This window comes from Lissotriton vulgaris, chromosome 4_1 (genome assembly GCF_964263255.1).
Source record: "Lissotriton vulgaris chromosome 4_1, aLisVul1.2, whole genome shotgun sequence".
Taxonomy (NCBI): Eukaryota; Metazoa; Chordata; class Amphibia; order Caudata; family Salamandridae; genus Lissotriton; species Lissotriton vulgaris.
This window is the reverse complement of record NC_141691.1, coordinates 891,237,123-891,257,433: the sequence shown is the minus strand read 5'-3', so window position 1 is coordinate 891,257,433 and position 20,311 is coordinate 891,237,123. Positions and strand designations below refer to the sequence as shown.

General features: G+C 40.9%; 1 protein-coding gene across 1 annotated transcript in view; it reads right to left on the bottom strand.

Moving 5' to 3' along the window:
• Window positions 1–18,955, bottom strand: part of RAB12 (RAB12, member RAS oncogene family) — a 199,230-nt gene extending 180,275 nt beyond the window's left edge. Inside the window, exon 1 of the mRNA XM_086965178.1 lies at window positions 18,589–18,955. Coding sequence (XP_086821304.1) covers window positions 18,589–18,811 — 223 coding nt within the window. The 5' untranslated portion in view covers window positions 18,812–18,955. The remainder of the gene's footprint in view (window positions 1–18,588) is intronic.
• Between the last annotated feature and the right edge of the window lie 1,356 nt (window positions 18,956–20,311).

Here is a 20,311-nt window from a genome sequence, read left to right as displayed (position 1 = left end):
TACATTTTATATAGCCCTAACTTTTACAGGATTTCGATTACACTTTCTTGTGAAGTGCCCTTGTCTTTTACAATTTAAACACGTTTTACCAAGGGCAGGGCAATTCTTTGCGTTGGCTAAATGTGAAAGTGGTCCGCATCTATAACATGCACTAGGTTTTTTATTTATCTTTTACATTCCTTATTCTTATTAGGGTAGAACTTAAGTTTTGTACTCAAGGCATTAACTACTGTTTCAGTAAGAGACTCAATTTTGTTCTTATTTAATTCTTTCTGAGAAGAGACGGACCTTTCTATACCCCTGGCTAATTCAAGAGTTTCTTTTTAAAGAAGGATCCCTACAACAAAGTAACCTCTCCTGCACTTTTTTGTTGAAACAATTCACAATTAATTGATCCCTTAGATAAAAATCAATATTTCCATCAAATTCGCAAGTAGCAATTAATACTCTTGATTCTGTCAAAAAGGTGTCAATAGATTAAAATTCGAATTGACGTCTAGTATAGAATTTGTGTCTTTCGACAACAACACTGGTTTCATCAGTGAAATAATTTGCCGGTCTGGAAGAAGCATCTTTAAAACTGTCCAAATCCGTTTCATTAGTTTGAGCAACTGGAGGTAAATGGTCAAAGATGCGTTGACCTTCTGAACCTAAACTGTTATAGAGGAGTGCTAATTTCCTAACAGGATCGAATTTTGGACCATCCAATGGTATAACGTAATTTCCGAAAACTTTAAAACATTGTTTCCATTTAGTTTTCGGAAGTCCAGGTTCTGCTAGAAAATAAGGGGGCGCGACTATGTTACTTGCCATCATAAATTAATGACCTCAATCACTTTAAAATTCACAAAAAATAAAAATAAACACTAGAGAACAGAGAGTATAGTTGTAAAAAGCTAAAACATGAAATTATGTTAAAACTTCAATTAACTGAGGAGAATATTAAAATGCTCAATGAGTGTTGAACAGCTGAAAAACAAGTAATTTTAAAGTTGAGATGTGCGCATCATCGTGATGAAACTGTGCGCAAAGAATTCCACAGATGTGCACGTCACCGATGTAAAGTTATGCAACTTGAGTAAGAAACTTTAAATAATAGATGTGTGCATCATCATGAAAAAATTATGCACGTAGAAATCGAAAATACACATAAGTTCTGTCAAGGAGATTTGTAAAATTAGATGTGCACAAAAAATAATACGTGTTATTAAACCAGAAGTGATGTGTGCATCATAGTGAAGAAATAATGCACCTTGAATGACAGAAATAATGCGAAGAAGTCGATAAGGTAAGAATTATGTCAAGGAGCCTTATAATTTTAAAGTGCATATCATCACGAAGGCTTCAAATTGCTGCCGTAACCCAATCAAAGATGGCGGCACGTTACGCTGTTTACGTATGACGTCATCCAAGAGTAAGTGAGATGACGAGTAGCAGGGCTGTGAGGGAGTGGAAGATGGCGTAGAACTCCGGAGGTTGAGGATTCTAATCACAGCGAATGGTGAGTGAATACGCAGTTAAATTGATGTTGGAGGCCGGGAAATGCGCTGACGGATGAGAAAGAAAGTCGGAGGTCGAGATAAAGTAAGAAAATACGACCTGACCAGGAATCTTATTCTGCTGCAGCGCTCAGGCAAGATCTGTAAATCCGAAGTCTTTTCAGTTCCCAAATTGTTTGAGGGACACTTGAGGATGAAGGAAAAATATCCCAATCGTCGCCAATGTTAAATCCGGTTCATTAATAATCAGAGAAGTCCAAGTAGGCAGAAGAAAGACTTCTTTATTCTTATTTCCTTCATAGCATCACTCAAGAACAACAGCCTGGAACAGAGGTCTGGCGTAACTGCCAAGCCACGAATCCAGAACATAGAATCCCCACAACAACAATCTAAATATCAAAGAGACAGACTAAGAAGATAGGCTGTCAACACTGAACCATAGAATATAACAATGGTGTTTTGTAAATTGGAAAGGGAGAATAAGGCCTTAGACGATTATCTCATTTCAAAAGGGATGAGGAGCAAAGATCAATGTTTGAAGCTCAGAATCAAATAATGCAGGCGCTGCAAAGAACAACGTAGAAACGTTGTGAACTTTATGGTGTGCCTATCACCACAAGATGCGCAAATTGGTGTATGCGAGCGCTGCGACGAGCGAAGGAGACAAGCTGTGTGAGACGCAGTGGAACGCAAACAAAGCGTTGACCTTCCGTTGCCAAGACAGTAGAACGCACAACAATGGAGAAGATGACGCTGACGTCAAGACGTGATCCGCGTCACTGATGAGAAGGCGGAAGCAGCGTTGAGGTTTGTACGGTGTCACTGAAATGCAGGCGGCAGGGGAAGATGACGTTGGTGAACAGCACAAGCAGCGTCACAGTGTGGATGAAGAATGAGTGAAGCGCAAGCGTCGACATAGCTCGTGACGGTGAGTGGCGGTTTGGACCCAATGTTCAAAAGAAAATACAAAGAGACTTCTAGGTATTTTTGTGAAATGCAGCAACTATTGAAATAACAAGTTTTTGTGGGGCGCTGCTGAGCCAGAAAGTATAGATAAAAAGAAAACAACAGTGGTAATAAACAGCGCAGAAACGGCCTACCAGTCACTTGTCAGTAGATATTAGCAAGTTGAACGCTTGAAGAGTAGCGAAATATCTTGATGAAGGTAGAAGGACTAACAGGTTGGGCTGGAAAGTAGTAGGCAGCATAGGTGATAGCTTGAATAGTCGAAGTATAGCTGTCACTGCTGTAACTTGTTATTGTAGCACGCAAAGTTCTTCTAAGTTTGACCAAGTGTAAAGAGCGGAGGAGGCAGTATAAGTTTAAAATAGGATTTATTTAAGTTAAATCCAAGGACCCACTGGAGCACAAACCAAAGCGTATAGATCAGATCAGCTCCAACCGCTTCTCCGATCTAGAACTCAGGTTCACTGCAACATTATGGGTAACATTCTTTAATACATAAGACAATTCCAAAAGTGACATCAAAGAAAATGCTAGAAAGAAAAGAAGGATATTACCACATGTATCTTTTCCACAGATAAAACTAAATAAAATAAAATACAACAAAACAAAAGTAAAACAAAACAAAGAAAGATTAATCCAGAATATAATCATCAAATCTCTTAGGCAACTTAACACATCTTTTAAGAGAAACCTGTGAACCTGGAACAGAAGAACTAGTACCAGCATCACCATCAGAAACAAGAGGACCCAAAACAGGATCAGACTCTGAACAAGGAGTAGAATCAAGACCATCACCGGAACAAGCAAACTGTTCCTTTCGTAATGGACCAGAACAGGAATCATCAAACCAGACATCTTCACCATCTTCCCTTTTATCAAAATAAAATTCTTGGCCTGGTTTTAGAACAACAACAGAACTTTTACTCCACCACCCTCTGCCCTTGAGAAAAACTGTGGAATCAGAAACTTGTTCCACAATAAAGGGCTTACTGAACTTGGACATACCTTTGGGTGTGTGAGAGGGACTGACAATCCTAACCCAATCACCAACATTCACAACCTTGCTCTTACAATGATGAAAATCATCATGATAGAACTTTCCTGACATCCTTGCAGAAGTGATGTTATCTCTAGCTTTAGAGATAGAAGACTCAATACTCTGACAAATTGCTCTTGTTTTTTATTTGTGGCAAAAATAAAGATCTAGCTTGTCTGCCTCTCATTAGACAAAAAGGGGAAACCCCTGTACAAGAGTTAGGAGTCAGATGATAACTCCAAATTTTGTCTTTCAAAAAGACAAAAACATCCAAATTACTCTCCAAAGCAGCTTGGATCCCCTCTTTAAAAAATCTGTTGGCCCTTTCAACCTGACCATTGGAACGTGGACTATAAAGGGGAGCCCTCTTAGCAGACACACCAAACTTTTTAAGAAACATTTCCATTTTGTTTGATATGAACTGAACACCATTGTCAGACCTAATGGAAATGGGTGCCCCTTCAATCCTGAAAAGATTGTCCAGGAAACTAATTAACACATCAGTACTAGGATGCTCTACAAAAGAATGTAACCATTTAGAAAAATCATCAATGAGAACAATTCAAAATCTATTTTCTCTGTCAAGACAATCATAAGGTCCTGAAAAGTCAATAGAGAGCTTTTCCCACGGACCTGTAGGAGCTTCACGGACCTGTAGGAGCTTCACAAATTGACAAAGGTTCAGTAGAAACCTTCCAGTGCTTGTCAGACCTAACACACACCGCACAGTTATTGATAAACTTCTCAACAGAGGTATCCAAGCCAGGCCACCAATAATGACACTTAAGTAACCTCTTTGTACCTGAAACACCAGGATGCCCTGAATGTGCTAATTTGATAATCTTCTTTCTGAGACTACCTGGTGGAACAAACAGCTCATTCCTCAACAAAATTCCATTTTCAATGGATACCTCATTCGCCACTTGTGCAAAACTTCTCAACGATGATTCAATATTTTTAACAGAGGGCCATCCATTAACAACATAAGACTTGACCTTAGCTAACAAATTATCTTTACCAACATGATCATTGCACTCATTCTCATAAATGCCAAAATTGCTTGACTCTACAGCATCCAAAGCAGCCACAACACACTCTTGCTGATCAGTGACTTCATCACAAGAATCATCCAGTGGAGGTATCCTAGATAAACAGTCTGCAGCAAAATTCCTACCACTTGAAATATGCTGAATCTCCAAGTTAAACTCCTGCAGTCTCGCTATTAACCGAACCAACCTGGAAGATGCTCTACCACTCCTCACGCCATCCATCATACAGACCAACGGTTTATGGTCCGTCACCATAACAAAAGGCCTACCCCATAAAAAATTCTTCAACTTCTCCACAGCCCACACACAGGCTAAAGCCTCCTTCTCGATTGTACTATAATGAACTTCAGCACCTCTAATCGCTCTTAAGATAAACTAAATAACTCTCTCCTTGCCATTAACCATCTGCGTGAAAACAGCCCCCAAACCAACCGTGCTTGCATCCACAGCTACAAAAGACTTCCCTTCAGGATCAAAAGTTTTAAGACCCGGAGCACTAGCGATAAGCTTAATCACACCCTGAAAAGCTGAATCATGAACATCAGTCCAAACAAATCTTGAACCTTTCTTTAACAGTTGTCTGAGTGGTTCAACAACCAAGGCATATCCTTTCACAAATTTAGCATAGTATTCGCTTAACCCAAGAAAAGAGCGTAAAGCATCCTTGTCCTGAGGCTTGCTGGCATTTTCAAGGTTGCTAATGATATCTTTTTTAGGAAAATCCCTTCCTGAGTAATTTTATGACCTAAATAGTCAATTTCTTTAACTAAGAATCTACATTTTTCCTTGCTCACCGTCATGCCCTTGCTGCTTAGGATCTTCAAAACTTTTTCCGAAGTGACATTATGCTCATCAATAGACTTAGCAAAGATTAAAATGTCATCTTGAAAAGACTGGACACCTTTAACTCCACTAAACAAATTTTCAATTAACTTTTGAAAAACACTGGCAGCAGATGCCAGGCCAAAAGGCATCCTCAAGAATCTAAATAACCCAAATGGAGTTATAAACGCCGTCAGATCTTTAGAATCCTGATCCAGAGTAACCTGATGGTACGCTGCCTTCAAATCAATAATGGAAAAAAAATTCGCTCCATTGACAGCAGCCAACATTTCTTGTATTCTAGGCAAAGGATAAGTTTCCACTACAATGTTTTTATTGAGAGATCGAAGATCTACACACAGTCTAATTTCTTGATTCTTCTTAAGACAATAACGATAGCCGAAACCCACTCTGAGCTATCAGTAGGTTCTATGATACCTTGAGAACAGAGACCATCCAAATGTGATTTGAGCTTGTCCCTTACACCCAAAGGTACCATACGAACTTTATGTTGTACAGGTAAAGCTCCTTTTTCCAGTTTAATCCTGTGTGAAAAACCTTTGACCTCACCTACAACATCTTCAAAAACATTCTTATACTTATTTAGAATAGAAGATAGAGGATATTCCAAAGAAACATTGTTAACAGGCATTTCTCTCAACTGAATGAAACGATCTGATCCTGGGCATAAATTAATGCCAAGTTTACCAAGATCATACCACCCAAAAATATTTTTTCCATCAATTGCAACATAAATTTTGGTAAAAATGACATGGGTCTCAAATTTTAATGAATCTTCAAAGAAACCTAACATTTTGATGTCAAAATTACCAATAGCTTCAGGATTGATATCGGATTTAGCAAGTTTGACACCTTTCCATTTTTCATAAAAGAACATCTGATAAGATCGTCACCGGCGAACCAGAGTCAGCCATAGCTTCAAAGGCAATCTTACCAACATGAACTATCCCTAAAGGAGCTTTGAAAGGAAGAGAAATACTATTTATGTGACTATCAAAGGAATCATCATAAATAGTGATGACTAAATTCTCCAAATCATCATTAACATAAGAAATATTACTAACAGCGGAATTAGACTTACCACCTTTCCTTTGAATCCTACATGAAGATGTAAGATGGCCAATTTTACCACATTTAGTACACTTTTTTTAAGTGCAGGACAATCTGGACAGTTCGCCAAATGTGCTTTTGAGCCACAACTTAAAACTCTATTGGTTTGAAAATTACCCTTACTACGCATTTGAACAGCACAAACAGAGTTGTCATTAGTATTCTTATTTTCATTAGCAGCAATGACCTTAGATGGCTCAATTGATCGTTCAATCCCTTTGGCCAAATCAATTACTTCTGCCAGAGTAGGATTACGACAAGCTAAGAGTCGTCCTTGTACTTTTTTAGCTGCACAATTAAATACAAACTGATCCCTTAATGCTTGAAGAGAAAGACAACAGTGGAAGGTTCCCAAGAAAACAGCACCTAGTCAAAGATTCTCCAGGAAAATGTTTTTGGGCCCACCCCCTAGTACACGGGGCAGTCTGTGTGCACACTCCACAACACCCACTGTTACAGTGTAGGTTCAAAACATGAACTATAAAAGGAATTGGAGAGAAAGGGTCAAGGTGCACCACTTAAACGTTTTTAGAAACTGTTATCTCTGTTAAGGTAAACAGTAATGATCACATCAACTATTTCTTGTATTCTTGAGGTTTCTTTATTCAATTCAGTTGAAAAGCTATACACAGACCCTGTGTATAGCTTTTCAACTGAATTGAATAAAAAAACCTCAAGAATACAAGAAATAGTTGATGTGATCATTACTGTTTACCTTAACAGAGATAACAGTTTCTAAAAACGTTTAAGTGGTGCACCTTGACCCTTTCTCTCTGATCCCTTAATGCTGTATCAACATATGCACCAAAATCGCAGTTTGCAGCTAAAACCCTCAGAGCTGCTACATAATCTTCAACAGATTCGTCAGCAGACTGTTTCCTCTTATGAAAAGAATGCCTTTCAATCATGACATTAGGTTCATCTTCAAACAGTATCTCAAGTCTAGCAACAGCTTCAACAAAAACATTCCATCCATCACCTCCCTCAATTGGTGGCGAAATGGGTATAAGGTTCTTGAAAATTTCAATAGCAGCTGTGCCTAAATAACTGAAAAGAATAGCCTTTTTCCTTGCAACAGAAAACCCAGTACCATCAATGGCAACAATGTAGTTATCAAAAGTCTCAATCCATTTCTTCCACCTTAATTTCGGTTTTCCTGGTATTTCCAAAAAGATGGAGGGTTGATTGCAAATCTGAGATGTAGCCATAGTAAAGATTAAAAGAATAAAACTCAAATACCTTTTTAAAACGTGTGCAGAACAATGTGAAAGAGAAGGAAGAAAATGACCTTCAAATTGTGTGCAAATCACAGTACAAATAAGACTGCAACATGCACTTCTGAAAATAATAAAGTGTGCACATCACGGAAGTAAACAAAGGATCGAAGAAAATATCCAGCTTACCACACTTCTACTTCCCGAAATGTATACTAAAGGAAATATTTATTTTAAATAAAAGTGAGCGAATCACTGAATTCGCAAGTAAAACTCAGTGAAAATGATAATGAATAACAAGTTGCCGATTGAGAGACGTTGTAAGTAAAACGCCATTAAACTGCTTGACGATCGCCGATGCTGTGATCACAGAACAGCTGACATTCTGAAAAGCACTCCGAAAATGGCCGCGACGTTGCATGCTACGCTGCGTTCCAGATGAGCAATGCGTTTCAGGAGTCAGTAAAGCAGTCCCAAAATGGCTGTGACGTTGCGTGCTATCAAGCGCTGCGTTCCAGACAAGCAGTGCGTTCCAGGAGTCAGTTGTAAATCACAGACGTCATCACACTGGAAGCACACAGGAGCACGAGCAGACCAACTGCCGTAGAGACGCTTCAAAGACAGCGACTCGCAATCCTTAATATTTAAGGAAAAGACAGTACCTTGTAGATCACAAGAAAGCAGCGTCAACAGCTCCCATCAGACTGCACCAGAAAAAGATCGCACCGTAGGTCCGTTTCTTTTTTTTAATGAAATCGAAGAAAGTTAACAGACGCTCAGCAACACAGTGGGTCCATAAATTATTAAATAAACCTCGTCGCCATTGTAAAGAGCGGAGGAGGCAGTATAAGTTTAAAATCGGATTTATTTAAGTTAAATCCAAGGACCCACTGGGGCACAAACCAAAGCGTCTAGATCAGATCAGCTCCAACCGCTTCTCCGATCTAGAACTCAGGTCCACTGCAACATTCCCCATTACATGAGTAACATTCTTTAATACATAAGACAATTCCAAAAGTGACATCAAAGAAAATGCTAGAAAGAAAAGAAGGATATTACCACACCAAGTAATCAAAAATCGTCGCCCCTGCTTCTACGGTTGTACAACACAGCGAAATACAAAAAAAAAAAATTGTCGCCAGTAATCTTGTAGTAATTTACCCGGAGGCAACTGCGGTTAAAACTGGTTTATTCTGATTACAAGGTCGTGGAGCACAAAATATGCTCCACCAGGCTCAGCAGTTGAGAGTCTCTCTGAAACATGTACATTCCATCTCACTAAGCAACAGCAGTCACTTAGCAACTACAACATTCCACAGTGCTTCAGCAGTATTAAATGAATACAAGATAATACACACTGCTGAGCTACGTAATTGGAAGACATGCGCTATATAAAAAAAAACATCATGAAGTGCATCCAGAGTTACCTGGGGAATGACTGCCACCCTTCATGAAAGAGGCAAAGACTTCCAACACTGCTCTTGGATGCAGTACTGCACTTGCCATCTCAAAGCACATTGTATTCCTTGGAAACTTTAACATCTAAGGGAAGACACCCTAAAACCTAGTGGCATAAGGAGTGTTCACCTATACAGACAATCTTGAGTAATAATTATATGAAACACCCTACCTCTAAAGCATGGCAAAACCACAGCTTTTTTGTTTTCCGACTACGGACTAAACCATGTTAAATTACTTGACTCTTCCCTAGGCTTAACATGTGGTCACCATTTTCTTGACCCTCATCAAATTCAGTAATAAAAACAATCCTACGGGTTAGAAGACCGGTTCAGAAATAAGCAACATCACAAGGAATGAAAGGAAGCAAGGAGGGCAAGCTATGGAGGGGAATAACAAATTGGTGTTATAGGGAGACAACTTAGAGGAAATAAGATATAAATGGACATGAGATGATAGAGGGGAAAATAAAAATTGATTACAAGAAGAGTGATAATATTATGTAACATGCAGGCATATACATGCAGGCAGATACAGAGCAGTTAAACAGAAAAAACATGGATAACTAGTGGACGAGAGAGGTCAGCATGTAGAGATGGAGGTTTCAACCAGACTAGATATATTCTAAACTAGAATATGGGGTTCTTAAGAAAAATCCCTCTGAAAATATCAGCATTCAAATTTTTAAACTGAGTTGTCTGTGGACTTCACTAGATGGAAGAGCAGAGGCCTGAACTTTGTTAGGGAAAAGGATGGAAAGAACTACGGCTCTCATTACGAGTTGGCAGGCAAATTCGGATAATCTGCACTAACTGCTGCTACCACACATATCGAAATAGTGAGTTTTTAAATAAATATCGATAGGTCAAAGCTGCAGATATTGATCATGGGGAAATTGATCATGGGTAAAAGCGAGTTTAGGTGTGACAAGCACCAAAATATGCATGATATTCCAAAAACCTCCGATAGGCGATTTTTTAACACAGCTGATAAAAAAAAAGCCGACAGTAAGGTGCTTAGTATTTATCTGGTGCAATAATTATCACATTTGATAGTGGCTAACTCATAATAAGGGCCTAATAAAGGGAAATATGCACGGTTCCATATCCTCTTAGGATGAAAACTAGGAGTGCAGGTGGTGCCTCTGTTTTGTAGAAGGCTGCTCTTAAAGTACTTATGGAGTCCCTGCAATATTACATATTTTGGATATAATGGAGCACAGCTTTCCTTTGCTGGTGATGGGATAAAAGCACCCACTTTTGTTTTTCTTTCTAAAACTTAAAGTTCAAAAGGGTGAATGTGAAATGTGTCAGTCTACAAATAATATCTGCATGTTCAATCGTATACAGTCACATTTCTAAAATGTTGTCTAACATTAGAAATGAGACCTCCTGGCAACTGAGGTGACCGGACAACGTTTCCAAACATTTCAGCAGCCAATGAGCTACTGTATTTTCCCAAGCTCTCAGGAGTCAATGGGCGGGTGAAAGAAGGCTGTAAAATTGACTCAAGTCTAGGTTTTCGCACCCACATCTTTAAACCTGTTTTCCCTCATGAAGGACTTGCATGCTCACTGGAAATATCTCTTCATTAGCAGAGTTGTGCCTGTTCTGTGCTTGGGACTTTTCCAGCAAACCAGCACACCTCCTTCAAAACTAAGTGCAGACCTGACACCGCAGACCAGATCCTGGTTATTGTGGGTAGTGATACCTTAAGGAACTCTAAAGGCTCCAAAGTTAGGATAGGCAGAACTAAGGTGGCCAAGTTGCCACAGCTCAGTCAAAGACGCTACAGACCCAGCTGGGTCTAAAAAATGTAGAGTATTGTAACCGTGAGGCTTAAGTGGCCCAGCTGTGACTGCCAATTACATAGATTGTTCATATGACACAGTCACCACCATCAACTAACTGTTGAGAATATTTACGCTGGACATCTACCGTTTATTGCTAGCAAAGAACAAATCACAGTTTTGGATCTCGCTCTACAATGTCCACTGTGAAAAGTCAGAGGAAACAGCAGGGAAAGCAGCACAGCAACTACAACAGCTGGGAGCTAATCGTCAACATCAAGGTTGGAGCAGGGAACACCACAAAATGAATCAAGGCTAAACATAGCAGAAACCCACCTTCTCAAAGACACAAGTAAAGAGTTTTGAAACTTGCCCCGTATTGTATCTCAACAGCATTTACTGCTAAGGATCAGATATGTCAAGAGACAGGCAGAAATACACATGTTTAATTGTGCTGAGTGTATGCACCTGAATGTCTAAGTTTACCTTGCAGAGTGGAAAAGAGATGGCATTATAAAGACAGCAAGTTATGAACTTCTCTCTGGATTCTCTAGTAAAACTGAGAAGATCATCATAATGAGTCCAGATGCTTGGATTTTTGGACTCTTGGAGCAAGCATTCAGATCAAGCATTCAGTTCTGAAGCTATTAGTAAAACCATCTACATCCCAAACATGCAGACCCTATGTAATAGGAAGGCAAGAAGCTGCTTTTCTGCTTGGTTTGTAATTGGTGCCTGTGTATAACTGCAAGTCGTTTTTCCTGGGCTATCAATTTTCCTCCATATTACAGTTTTTTCAGTAACCTTAAGTAAAAATGGCTATGTTTGTTTCTAGTTTCTCAGTGAGACTTATTTCTTAGATGCAGAAATGAACCAATGGTACAGATTTAATAAAGCAGGCACAAGGAGATGGTGGACGTAGTGCTGAAACGTTTCAGACACTCATCCCCAGTCACAGATCTGGGTTGAATCCATCCTCGTTCTTTAGCTCACTTTGCCAACCAAGTTCAGACCCAGCCATATGCAAATCAGTCTTGACCTCATGGAACAGTCCAGCCAGAACTGCCAAGCCAGGTCTTCCCTGGACCAGAAACAGGCAGTCTGGGACCAGTTTCAGGGTAACACCCCTCATCAGCAAGGCTAGCTTGAATCCAGTGGTAAAGTGAGCAAGAGAACTACGTCTAGGCAGTCCCTGCCAACATAGGGCGAACAAAGCAAACACAAGCAGATGATGGACGGAGGGCTGAAACTTTTCAGACACTCACCCCAGTCACAGAACTGAGTTGAATCCATCATCGTTCTTTAGCTCACTTGCATAAGGCCCAGCCATATGCAAATTAATCATGAGGAACAGGGTCCAGACTGATTTGCAAATTGAGTTTGAACCGGGGTGGCGACGGGAACTAAAGAACGATGATGGATTCAACCCAGATCTGTGACTGTGGTGAGTGTCTGAAAAGTTTTAATGCTCCGTCTATCAGCTCCTTGTTTTTGCTTCACAGAATTAATATTGCTCTTAAAAACAAAAATGTGAATATTCAATTCCATCTACAACTCAAGCCTCTTGTATTTTTTGTGGTGTGGGGGGGCAATATTGTATTTGTACATTAAGTGTTGTCTACCTGTGAAGGAACAGGATGTGTTCATTTTTAATTGACATGGCTGGTAATTCACAGTAAAGCTGCAGTTTTGTTTAAAAAAGTAAGCAAAATGTTTGAAAGAATCAGCATATCATTGTAACCGTGGTGGTGCTCTTCTTTTAATTTATTTTCTATTTTTACACCCAAGAAGCAAAATGATGGGATATGATGAGGGCGAGGTGGGCCCACGGTGCCAACCTCCAGAGTGGACCCCCACGACTTGGGTCCATATAAAAATGTATTTAAACTTTTTTTAAAGGCAGCTGGTACCCTTGTCAGCCTTTAGTTTTTCTTTTAATGGTGTTCCTTAATCTTGCTCCCCTCAACTTCCTTTCACTCCTCCCAAATTTAAAATACAGACAATTAATGAGGATTGGATGAGGACACCAAATTTAGTTTCGCCAGAATGCTCTCTGACCAAAGGCAAGCTCTGGATACGAGGTTAGAGTAAAAGCTCCGAGTTTTTTTCATAGTGTATTATTTTGTTAGCAGGGGTGATCATGTTTTACGTCCTAAGTAAGCAGGAAGAAATGTGGAGATCAAACTGCTTCTGCTTACCACAGAATAGAAAAACAAGCATTTGCAATGCAATAGGTCTCACATTTATGAGAGTGTGAGCTATTGTCATTTACAATGGCAATAGCTCAAATGGGGTGACCAAGCGGCATGGGTGCAAATTCAGGACGGTGAGTGTAAAAATTCAGGACGAAGAGTCAAAATTCAGGACAGAAGGTCAAAATTCAGGACAAAAATTGGCAATAAAAGGTACGTTTTATAGACACATCAGATGAGGTTGTGCAATAGTATAGAAGTAAATAGGCAACCAACATAAGTACAAATCAAAATAAGTTTATGTTAGGTTGAGACATCGGGCACTTCACGTTTTTCGGTACGCCTGCAGCTTTAAGCAACTGTGCAGGTCTTTTTGTGGTATTTCATATGCTTTAAGAATGTTGAAGCTCTATGTAATGGCAAAGCTAGCACTTTTTAGGCAACGGTGGTTATAAAAAATAAAACAATTGATAAAAGCATCCTCCTTAATATTTTGCAATTAAACTTTTACAAACATCTTCTTACAACCGACCTTGCACTATTTCCCCAAGAAATGCCACCTACAGTACTCCAGTAAATCAAGACCTCTTGTTTACTCTCCTTCATCCTAATTGCGGAGATACCGCGCTGATCTACTACCTTGATCTTGAAGCTATTTTGGCCAGTGGGATTTGCTGAAACTTTCTGTGATGGGCCAACTTGAGCAAAGATTAATGCAAGAAGCAAATGTTGGCAGTAGTTTTACATGCAATTGTGAAATGCCACGCAAACTATAGAAACGATATGCAGCTCATGGGGCAGACAAATATATTGAATCATCAGGTAAAGAAATGGTACTTGATGGTGAAACATTTTTTGCATTACCTTTTAGATGCAGAACTAAACATGTAAAGAAAGCAGCCCTTCTGTAAACCGTTAGCATCTCAGATGTTTCAAAATTGTGTATGTGTTCTAATCCGTTATGCTTGTGATTTGCTTTCAAAAGAATGGAGCTTTTTTTGCCTGCCTTAGTATAAAACATCAGTGAAATAGCATGCCTTCTTACAATCACAACATATCACTGCATTGCCTAATTTTAAGTAGGACATCCAAACCGAGAAAGACAAGATAGCCACAAGAAGCAAGTCAGAGAGATGAAGGGGGGGGGCCATGGGCAGTGAGTGAGCCAACCTAGCAAACATTTTGAGATGAGCTCCCGCATTTGCAGTTACAGCAGAAATAAGAAATCTTTCACTTCAGGCAGTGTAACATGAACTCTAGCAATTAACACCCATTTTGCATTCAAGCAGCCTTTACATGCGCAGATTGACTACTTGCCCGCATTTTCATTTCTTTGAAGCAGCCCGGCCCCCGGCATAACGCGAAGGAGCGACATTGGCGCCGGAGGGACGCGGCTGCAGGGGCTTGAGACACACCGAGCCACTGGGTGACACGTGATCGTTTGACACGGGGTCCAATTTTTCTTTTGGTTGCTGGTATGTACTGACCGGGCAGCCATCAGGTCCTTTGACTAAACTAAGTGTGAAGATCGATCATATGGAACCCCATATTTCCCTGAAGAAGTTGCTGGAATATGGAGCAACGAAACATGTTGGCATTAAGTAAATGAATAAGGTATGCAAGTTAACCATTTTAATTGGAAGTGTTTGCAGCATTGGAATAAAGTTTGGTAGCCGGCAAACCTTACCTGATTTTTATATTATTTTGTGAACCGAGTCACTTGGCTCTTTTTTGGGGGTTCATGGTGCTTATATATTTGGTGCACACATTGGTCGCGGTTCACTATTATTGCACCTCACCAACTGTTTTATTTATGCACATGGTTTAGTTTTTTTCCTTTCTTAACACAGCACACTGAGAGAGTGACCGATGATGAGAAGTGGGTAAACTGGTAATTGTTACACAGGAACCCCCTCGGGTGTTGCGACCGTGAGGCACTATCTCTCTTTTCACTAATTTTTTCTTAGTTGGATATGACCTGCTGAGACTAGTGTCTTATTTGAAATATACACCTCGACCTAAGGGATTAGTGTTAAATTATGCACCCGTGGGATTTGAAATACTATGACATATTGAATCCCTCCGAGAGGTCTTATATACAGGTGCTGTAAAGGGGTAAGGCTTCATAGTGTTGTTATTGAATTGAGTGGGGGGCGGCCTTACCTTCCATCCCCCTGACACTCCTATTGATTGACTAGGTTACAAATGCAGACAAGGCGGTACTAAGGAGGGATTAACAAGCCTCATAACGATTCGTGCCCTTGTTGATTACGCCAGTGGAAAACTACAGACCGCGATTCATTCACGGAAGGAGAAGATTTGCCGGACTACATAGAAATAAAAAAGAGAAGCCGGTGGTCCGCTGCGAGAGGGCCCGTAGCTGGCAGGCCATAACTGTGACAATCGGTCAGTGTCAGAAATCGAGTCCCTGAGGTGCTTTTTTGACGCACAGTTAAGATTGGGAGAGCAGTGCTTATTCACCCTTGTCCTCAGGAGGCCAAGTTTCCTGGAGGCCGAAACGCGTCCGCGTCGACATACGATTATGACAAGAGGAGTCTTTCTGATATAGTGTACCTGATTTAATTATTTGGCTGTACACAATCTTTGAACTTAGGTTCAGAACTGCTGAACTGATTGTGTGAATACACGACTTCCTCTTGAGTGTACCACCTGATCCTACAGGGGGACACCTCTTTGATTATGTATGACTGTTTGGGTGAAAATAAGAAAACAAAAATGTATCAGTTTACTTTAGAATATTGTTTACTGATTAGGATTCTTTGTTCATTGTAAAACAATGATGTGTGTGTATATATATATATATATATATATATATATATATATATATATACGCGTATTTTGTATGGCCATTAATATTGTACAGATATAAAAAAAAAGAATACTTTTTTGAAGTACAGATTGCCATAAATAAAATAGGTGATCTTGATGACTAGATGGCATGTGTTCATTATGGAAAAAAAGTTATAAATTAAGACTGAGAATTGTGTTCTCACTGTAGGGGGAGTTTATAGTCCCTGTAACAAAGTCCGAAATTGATCCCTCCCCACCACCCCCTGTTTTTCGCAGCTTCATAACAATTCGCAAGCCAGCGTTTATGAAGGGCAATGACACAAGCCAGTGACAAATATGGGCGGAGTGGGAGGGGCTTCAAAGCCATATTCTAATACAGCATGCCTTGCAGCAGCGCATGCACTGCCTAGGCTAGACCTAAAAATGCACAGCAAGCAGGATCCTACAGCATTCACATGATTGCCGACAGGCACAAGAGTTGTGGGCATCCTGTATTATAGCGTTTCTCCCTTTCAGTAATTTGATTGTCCACCCTTCTAACCAACTAGACTGGGAGAGCAGAGTTTGAACCATCTGATTGGCTGCCGGACATGAACGAAAACGAAATAAAAATCAGAACGAAATTGACAGACAAATCCAATCTCAATACTCTACATTACCACATAGCTCATGAGGGTGTACTCAGACAACTTCACAGAGTGCACCATTAAAAATGTCTACAACACACAATAACCACAAGGAATTGTGAGTATGTGCAATTTTTAAGAAAAAAGAACATAGGAGCATATTAGCAAGCGCAGTATCGCCGCTTTAGCTGCTCTTTTTGAGGCTAAGGCAGCGATATTTCTATCGCCATATCAGCAAGCTGTCGCCAACAGCAGTTAGCGACAGCTTTCAGGCGATAGCGACCGGTTTGGGGCCCGCTTTGCATGTCAGCGATATTTATCGCCAATGACATGCAAAGTGGGCATAACCAAACTGTTAGCGACTGAAAGCAGTCGCTAACACAGCTATCGCCTATTAGCGACGCTGGCGAAGTGATAAAAAAAGTCATGCTAAGCGCGATTACCTGTATACCCCAATGGGAGCTGGATTTCCAGCAATATTCAGGCATTTCCCTGCCATCGCTGGATATTTTAGCACAGTGGAGATAAACGTTGCTAATAGCATGTTTTCTCCGCTAAAATATTCGGCGATACGCAGCGATAAAAATAAACGTGCTAATCGCGTTTTGTGATAAATAGCGCAACTTTTTGCTAATATGCCCCTGAATTTTCTTTTGTCCAGTCAAAAAGACTTGAACGTTTTAATGAACATCTTTGCTTGCAGATCATGCGGCCAACTGTGCAACCCAACTTGTTGTGCTGTGCAGAGTGTGAGAATTGGTTCACCAGTACCATAAAATTAAACCATGACAAACATTTCAATAGCTTACTCAGTGTTTACTGTTTCTCTGAAATAGCGTCACTGGATTTACTTGCAGTTTAGTTGAATACAACACTTACACACGTGCAGCGCTTAGTGTTGCAATACACGAGTGTATCCCTCACATAAAAGTTTCATCTGTCTATATCAATTTAGCACCACAACATTGCAATGTCTATTTGTGTCTCAAGTGCGGTCAGCAAAACGATGACGCTCCATCTCGTATTACGCAAGTTATGTTTGTAAACATTTCACAACTCTTTTAGAAGCATTGTACCAAAGACAATTTAAGAATTTCTGGTGAACTTACTTGAAAATAAAACGAACTAAAATGCATTTCTCTTACCAAATGCACACGTATTATTTAGTCTGTCGAGAACACTAAAAATCTCTCATCCAGCTGAGCTTCTCAGGTTCTGTTAGCTTTCATTACATGAACGCTTCTACAGCTTGTTATATGACATACAAGTCCTACGTCTACTTTTTGCCACCGTTTCACAAAAATAAGGACAGCTAAGGTAGGTCTTTGAGGCTTGACAGCAAAACAAGCATGAAACGGTCATGCGTGAGCCACACATGCACAAACCAGGGGCTAACTTATTTAAAACAGTGTTGCAATATAAGCAGAGAGTTCAGAGGGAGCCCATGAATTTAAGCTGCCAGTTAATTAACAATAATTACGTTTATATTTTCGTAGGTAAGAGTGCCCACTCGTGCTGGAAAAATATGACTTTTTATCGTAGCAAACTTGCAATGACTTTATTCAGCGGGAAGTGACCCCCGTCTCAGTTATCGCTTCCGGATGGGAAATTTTAATTCCGTGGAAGGAGGAAGAAGTTATTAATTAGGTCGTGAGAAAGCGAGCAGATAGTGCAATGATCAGAGAACCAGACTGTCCCATGTCAGGCGTGGGCAGCTCACCAAGCCCTGCGGTCTCATTCGTATCCTGTTACTTAAGACAAAACTACATGGGCCAAACTGACGTAAAAACAGGACTGAATGAGGTACCTACGCATGCACTGGACATGTGGAGATATACGAATAAATGTAAAAAGTCTCATCTGAAAAGAGGTCTTAAATAAGCACAATGCTCAGCAAGATTCCAAAGTCTGCCCCTGTTAATGCACGGCAGCGGGAAGGGCTGTCTGACGGGCATGTATTTCCTCGCCAGATAACGGTCTGGGAGCGGCTCTTACCCACGGTGGACTTGCAGGCCTCGCAGAAGGTGTCGTCGGTGAAGCGCTCCATCAGGCTGGTCTTGCCCACCCCGCGCGAGCCGATGATGATGGCCTGCAGCTTGAAGTCGGCCGGTCGGGGCGGCTGCTTTCGTGCCCTGCGGGCCTGAGCGCTGCCCGGTGCCGGAGAGCCCCCGGCGCTGCCCCCGGCTCCCCTCCGCTGCAGCCCGGCCCGGGAGTCCATGGCCACATGCGGTGGCCCCGCTCACGACTGCCCCTGCCGAGAGCACCGGGAGGGACCTCCGCGTCTCCCACAGTGATCCCCCGCCGCTGCCTGGACGCGGTGCGGACTGTGCAACCAGCAAGAGTCAGACAAGGAGAGCGAGCCGTAGTGCAAGAGTGGGCGGCGGGAGCAGCAGAGCCGGCGCGGCTCCCTCTACAGGCTGGAAGACCTCGGCCTACACAGAACACAAACAAAGGCCTTCCTCTGGTACCTTAAACTTGATGGAGATGTAAATGTTCTTCGAAACAACTCCTACCCCTCTCCTGGCAGCCACCGTACACAAATACACAATACACTGTACACACATCACCTCCCTAAGAGATATCAGAAGCAGGAGTCAACATTTACTGCCATGGTGTCAGTCTTTGATTCGACGACATTAGGTTTTCTATTATTCATTTCTCCTTTTCCAGTGTGCCCTGGTCATTTCTTCATAAGGGGATCAGGGGTCTATGAGTGAGGATGAGGACGTATGTCACTAATGAATCCCAGGCGCACTTGTCTAGGCGCTTGTCCACTGATGGCATGAGGAGCCTGCTGCCTAGTGCCTCTGAGGGAAGCACAGATGTCCCGTTTTACATTCTGCCCTTATGGGCTTGGTGCTGGACCTCAAATATTTTTTCTCTTCTCCATGAGCCTGCAGCCACCTTAGTGTAATTCTAAGGTGTTTGCAGCAAAAAGACATTAGTTACTCTGAGAAATTTTGACTCTGAAAAGGGAGACCCGTTGTCTGTTCTTAGTTTCTTTATCCCGGCTTGGGTGGCCATGTCCTCTAGTTTCAGAGTTAGCTCTTTGCCAGTTGTGGAATTTACAATCTCTTATTATGGATACCTTGAATAATCATCGATTATTATAAGCACATAGTGTCCATCAGGTAAACTACAGATGTCTGCACTTGCTCTCACCTACAGGTGTGAAGGGATATCCTCCCTCATTTCAGGAGCTGGAGAATCAACTACATTTGGACACCTTACAGTATGGACATGCTGTCAATGTGCATTCTACTAGCTCATCTAGTCCAGGGAACCAAACTTTGCCTGGGAGCCAGATTTTTGTTTTAACAATCTCTTACATTCCATCATGGGCCGGTTAAACTGCTTTCATAGAGAAAGCTCAATGTATTAGAAGGCAGGTCTCCTTAAGAAGACGCAGCAAAGATGATGGCAATGGTAGTTACAAAGACATTCAGCACCTCTGTTACAGTATATGTTTTGAGATAGCTTGTCTTATTGCGTGCTCCATGTTAAAACACTGTGTCATCCACAATGTGCCCCTGCGCAGAAGCAAAGCCTCTAAGCACATACAATCTAATACATTAAGCAACAGAGCACAGCACCCAAAAATGTTTTACTTTCTGATCAACTCAGGTCAAACTTGTGTTTTAATGTCCCATGTGAAACATAACATATTCCAATCCAAGTAACAAGAAATAAGCAGCATATATTTGTAGATAAAATTTGA